The sequence below is a fragment of the Otolemur garnettii genome, unplaced genomic scaffold (genome assembly GCF_000181295.1).
Source record: "Otolemur garnettii isolate 467f Iridium unplaced genomic scaffold, OtoGar3 scaffold00163, whole genome shotgun sequence".
Lineage (NCBI taxonomy): Eukaryota > Metazoa > Chordata > Mammalia > Primates > Galagidae > Otolemur > Otolemur garnettii.
The window spans coordinates 1,842,789-1,848,948 of record NW_003852558.1 but is presented as its reverse complement, the minus strand read 5'-3'; the positions used below and the strand labels follow the sequence as shown (position 1 = coordinate 1,848,948).

General features: G+C 38.3%; 1 protein-coding gene across 2 annotated transcripts in view; it reads left to right on the top strand.

The window, feature by feature from the left end:
* The window catches only part of UBE2W (ubiquitin conjugating enzyme E2 W), a 64,510-nt gene that overhangs the window by 13,529 nt on the left and 44,821 nt on the right, over positions 1 to 6,160 (top strand). Inside the window, exon 1 of one of the 2 annotated variants that reach the window (XM_023519228.1) lies at positions 5,389 to 5,394. The exons of the other annotated variant lie outside the window; for it this stretch is intronic. Coding sequence (XP_023374996.1) covers positions 5,392 to 5,394 — 3 coding nt within the window. The 5' untranslated portion in view covers positions 5,389 to 5,391. Of the gene's footprint in view, positions 1 to 5,388; positions 5,395 to 6,160 lie in introns of those variants that run through there. 2 annotated transcript variants of the gene reach the window in all.

The window sequence follows — 6,160 nt, the reverse complement described above, 5'->3', positions numbered from 1 at the left end:
CCCAGCCATTTTTTGGTTGCAGCCATCATTGTTGTTTGGCGGGCCCGGGCTGGGGATTCGAACCTGCCGCCTTAGGTGTATGTGGCTGGTGCCTTAGCGGCTTGAGCCACAGGTGCCGAGCCTAGACCAAATTTTTAATTAAGAGCCCCCACCCCCATCAATGGTGTCCTGTTTTACCGATGTTAAAGTCTGGTCACCTTATTCTATCATTTGTTCTCTATTGTGATTTTTGCTGATGCCCAAGATTTAACCTTTTCCTTATCAGTATACTTTTTTAATAATGATACCTCATAAGTCGTGTCACTTTCAAGGCCAGCACTAGACTTTTTGCTGCCACTATAAAATATAAATAATACGAGTACTGTCTGCTAAATTCATGAAATAAATAAATAAATGACTTACCTAAATTATCTGAATAACTGATTTGTTGACATCACTTGTTTAACTAGCACTAGGACACAGTACGATGTGTATCGTCTGAGAGACAGTTATACAAAATGTTTTTGTCATTGCCAATGCCAAAAAATGCCATTGTTCATTAAGTCCAAACAATGGTGGTCAAATTCTAACAACTGATCAACAGTGCAAACTTTGATAAGCAGTTCTCGATAATCAGTTCTCAACAATTATTTGTTATTATTTTAACATTCTAAAATTAACAGAAATCATATAAAACTCATATTGTGGCGAAATAGTCACATGGCAGCCAAAAACCGTATATTCCCTTACCGTTCTCCCGCCATTCCCTAGCTTGTCATGCATTCTTTCCAAAAATCAGGACTTTTTTAAAACGCCATGGGACAAATTGTTAAAAATTAGGACTGTCCTGCCAAAAGGGGGATTTCTGGTCACCTTACCCTAAACCCAAATACTATATGTTGTGTCTCTGGATATTTTTCCTCATTTCTGAAATTATATTTCTTTTCTGTTTTATTCTTAGGGTGTGATCTGGGTGTAGGTCTGTGTGTGCTTAGAGGAGAAGGGGGTGTTTTGGTGTAGGGAGTTTGTGGTTCTTTCATTTGTTGGAGGACATAAGATCTATTTGTGTCTATGAAATAAGATTGGGTTTGTGAAACATAGTTACAGCTGTTGCATACTTACAGCTTTACTTTAGATTCTTTCAACTTAAAGTACAGTTGACCTTTGAACAATACAGGGTAGGGGTGACAACTCCCTGTATAGTCAAAAATCCACATATCATTTGATAATTCGGAAGCTTAACTAGTAATAACCTACTATTGACCAGAAATAAACCTTACCAATGAGATAAATAGTTGATTAAGGTATATACTATATCCTTATAGTGAGGTAAGCTAGAGAAAAAGAGGTGTTATTAAAAAATTATAAAGAAGAGAAAACATACCATTAAGTGAAAGTGGATCATCGTAAATGTCTTTATCTTCCTTGTCATCTTCCCATTGAGTAGGCTGAGAAGGAAGAATAGGAGAGATTGGTCTTGCTATCTTAGGGGTGGCAGAGGCAGAACAGAAAAGAAATCCCCACAAGGATAGAGAACGCTGGCTCAATCCTTGCAAGCCTGTTTTCAGAACTTTGTGATGACAGTGATACAAGTACCAATGAAAGTAAGATGGTGGTGATGGCTTGGAAAGGACTACCCGTGATCCTAAATGGTAGTGTTAAAAGGTACTATTGCCTCCTTTTCTGTAGCTTTTTTTTTTTTTTTTTTGAGACAGTCTACTTTGTCGCCCTCAGTAGAGTGCTATGGCATTACAGCTCACATCAGCCTCAAACTCTTGTACTTAAGTGATTCTCTTGCCTTAGCCTCCCAAGTAGCTGGGACTACAGGAGCCTGCCACAATGCCCAGTTATTTTTTTAGAGAGAAAGGCTCACTCTGGCTCAGGCTGGTTTCGAACTTGTGAACTCAGGCAGACTGCCTGCCTTGACCTCCTGGAGTATTAGAATTACAGGCTCACGCCTGGCCTCAGTGGCTTTTTCAACAATGGTTTGTCTGTCTGTTTTTTGGTATCTTCTTATGACTAACTAAAGTCAGAAGAAAAATCTTAATTCTGTTCAAAATGATAATTTTTTTTTTTTTTTTGAGACAGAGTGTCACTATGTTGCCCTTGGTAGAGTGATGTGGTGTCACAGATCACAGCAACCTCCAAGTCTTGGGCATAAGTGATTCTCTTTCCTCAGCATCCCAAGTAGCTCAAACTACAGGTGCCTGCCAAAACGCCCAGCTATTTTTCTTTTGGAGTTGTCCTTGTTGCTTAGCTGGCCCGGGCTGGGTTCGAACCTGCCAGCCTCAGTGTATGTGGCTGGTGCTACAACCACTGTGTGGTTACTTCTTTGTTTGAATGAAACTTGGTAAGAATACCTTTTATGTTCTTTTTTTTAATGGTCCTGATTTATACTAGTACTTTTATGTTCTTTTTAACTTTACTTTAAAAATAGGACCATGTTTTATGCTGCTTTCCCTAAGTTGTTGTTATCGTGTTAAGTTAAAATCTTAATGGATTTGCATTTCTGGAAATTTTATATATCAGTGTTAAGGAATTTGTTGACTTCTGAGTCTGCCAGGGTGAAAAAACTTGCTAACGGTATTCTTTCTGTATCTGAGGGTTGTGGTGGGCGCCTGCAGTCCCAGCTACTTGGGAGGCTGAAGCAGGAGAATCGTAAGCCCAAGAGTCTGAGGTTGCTGTGAGCTGTTGATGCCATGGCACTCTATCAAAAGTGACAAAGTGAGACTGTCTCCAAAAAAAAAAGACAAAAACAAAAAAGATACTCTTTCTGAAACTCTCAGTATTCTCTGGCTATTTTTGGGAATTTAGGGCCAAATTTATGTAAACTTCAAAGCAAAAGTTGTTTTTAAGACAACTTAGAGTATTAAACTGATCTTTATTGAAATACTGATCTGTATGCTATTGTAGTGTTTTGTTACACATAGTTACTTTTATCACATACTTGAAACTATTCTACTGAAAAAAGGATTGTTACTTTGTTAACAATCTAATTGTTACACATAAATCCTTAAAATCACATATAGCATACCTGAGAAAGAAGAAAATGAAGCACATGTTTAGGTTTGAGAAAGTAACCAACATGGAACCCTAAGGTTAGTAGTTCATTTTACAATTTTATTTCTGCTGGTGGAAATCTTTTATGTAAATAGTATTTAGAAATGCATGTGAGTGTAACAGTATATATTTGTGTATGTTTAAGTGGATAAAGGTAGAAAAGAGGAGTTGTTTATGCTGAGTAGTTTTCCCACTATATTTTAAATTAAAAATGCTAATTTATTTGCTTTAGACAGGATACAAGATAACGTTGAGATGAATTTTGATGTGTTTGGTATCATAGTGGTAATTAGTTAATTTTATTAACTATAAGTTTGTACTAAAATCAAAGATTTATATTTAATTCTTTGGAACACATTTTATTTTATTTGTATTTTTTGGCACACATTTTAAACTGTTATAGTTAAATAAGGATATGGATACAGAGGGTGGTGCCTGTGGTTCAAAGGAGTAGGGCACCGGCCCCATATGCCAAAGGTGGTGGGTTCAAACCCAGCCCTGGCCAAAAACTACTTAAAAAAAAAAAAAAAGATATTAGAGAAATTACAGTAACATTAGATGAAGCTATTATGATATTTAAGGTCATATGGAAAAGTGCTAAAAATGAGAATACTTGTCATTTAATAAAACTGCAGGAAAGAATTTTGGGCATTATTTGGTTGAATTAAGATGAACAATATGTGGAAGACACTGAGTATGACAACTTGTAAAAACAAGTAGAATAACCTAAGGTCTGGGATTTTTGAACTAAAAGGAACTTTAGAGATGATTTCGTCTTAACATTTTTATTTTGTTTTTAATGAAGATAATGGGCCCAGACCTCAGGTAACTTAACTAGGGATTATAATATTTAAGGTGTATCGGCAATTCATAAAATGGTGTAGTAATTCATTTCTAATGCTGTAATAATTCATTTCCTAGTTTAATTGCAATTGACCCCGCACAACTTGAGTTTGAACGGCATGGGTCTACTTAATATGCAGGGTATTTTTTTTTCAATAAATATATTGGAAAGTTTTTTGGAAATCTGTAATAATTTGAAAAAACTTGCAAATGACCACATAGCCTAAAAATATTGAAAAAATTAAGAAAAAGTTAGGCGTGTCATGAGTATAATGTATGCGTAGATTACTAGTCATTTGCTACTATAAAACCTATGCAAATCTATTATTAAATTAGTAAATTTTGTTTTTTTAGACAGTCTTTTTTTTTTTTTTTTTTTGAGACAGAGCCTCAAGCTATCCCCCTGGGTAGAGTGCCGTGGCATTACAGCTCACAGCAACCTCCAACTCCTGGGCTCAAGCGAGTCTCCTGCCTCAGCCTCCCAAGTAGCTGGGACCACAGGCGCCTGCCACAACGCCCGGCTATTTTTTGCTTGCAGCCGTCATTGTTGTTTGGCAGGTCCGGGCTGGGGATTCGAACCCGCCACCTTAGGTGTACGTGGCTGGCGCCTTAGCCGGTTGAGCTACAGACGCCGAGCCTAGACAGTCTTAATATTTTGCCTTTGGTAGAGTACTGTGGTGTCACAGCTCACAGCAACCTCAAACTCTTGGGCTTAAGTGATTCTCTTGCCTCAGCCTCCCAAGTAGCTGGAACTACAGGCGCCCGCCACAACACACAGCTATTTTTTGTTGGAGTTGTGCTTATTTAGCTGGCCTGGGCTGGGTTCAAACCTGCCTACCCACTGACCTCTGGGTGCCTCCCTGCCTGGCTGTTTTTTGTTGGAGTTGTTGTTGTATAGCAGACCTGGGCTGGGTTGGAACCCACCTGCCTAGGTGTATGTGGCTGGCACCTTACCTACTGAGGTATGGTCACTGTCCAAAATTAATACATTTTAATATAAATTTTAATTTGTTGGGATAAATTTTCAGAATTATCCGACTTTCCAGACACAAATACAGATGGTATATATTGCCATTTGCAGTTGAGAGAAATGTAAACAAATTTAAAGATGTATCATCTAACATAATTGCCCAAATTAACTGTAGTACTCTATTACTGTAATAATTTCATAACCATCTCCTGTTAATTATTGTAGTGAGTTCAGATGTTGCTAGTGTGTAAAGAGTTACTCTATCCAGTAAATTGCTTATCACAGTGAAATGTGATCTCAGGATTCTTGTATATTTTTCCTTGTGTTTTAGTGCGATAGCATAAACATTGAATAATGCTGTGAAACTCAAATGAAGTGCCACTAATGATGCTGGCAATGCTCCCAAGAAACAGAGAAAAGTCGTGATGTTACAAGAAAAAGTTGAATTGGTTGATATGTACCATAGATTCAGGTTTGCAGCTGTGGTTGCCCAACATTTCAGACAGAAGATTAATCTTATAAACAGACAACATACATTTATGGTATGGACAAATGCAGCATAGTACTGTAAATGCGTTTTTCTTATTCTCTTAACATTTTCTTTAGCTTGTTTTATTGTAAGAATATAGTATATAACATACAAAATAGGTGTTAAACATTCATTGAGAAGTCAGCAGTCTATGCTCTTTTTTGAGGAGTCAAAAGCTATATGCAGGCTGGGGTGGTGGCACATGTCGGTAATCCTAGCACTCTGAGAAGCTAAAGTGGGTGGATCCCTTGAGCTAAGGAGTTGGAGACCAGCCTGAGCAAGAATTTGATCTTCATCTCTACTAAAAATAGAAAAACTTAGCCAGGTGCAGTGGCAGGTGCCTGTAGTCCCAGCTACTCTGGAGGCTGAGGCAGGAGGATCACTTAAACCCAGGTGTTTGAGGTTGCTGTGAAGTAGGCTGATGCCATGGAGTGAGACATGCTATAGAGTGAGACTCTGTCTCCATTTAAAAAAAAAAGTTATATGCAGATTTTCAACTGTGAAGGAGTTGGCATTCCAACCTCTACATTGTTCAAGGGTCAGCTGTATTTGTAATTCATACTTTTCAGATAACTACTTTGACAGAAAAGAAATGTACTAATATAGGCTTGGCGCCTGTGGCTCAAGTGGCTAAGGTGCCAGCCACATACACCTAAGGTGGTGGGTTTGAATCCAGCCCTGCCCGCCAAATAACAATGATGCTGCAACCAAAAAACAGCCGGGCGTTGTGGCGGGCGCCTGTGGTCCCAGCTACTTGGGAGGCTGAGGCAGGAGACTCG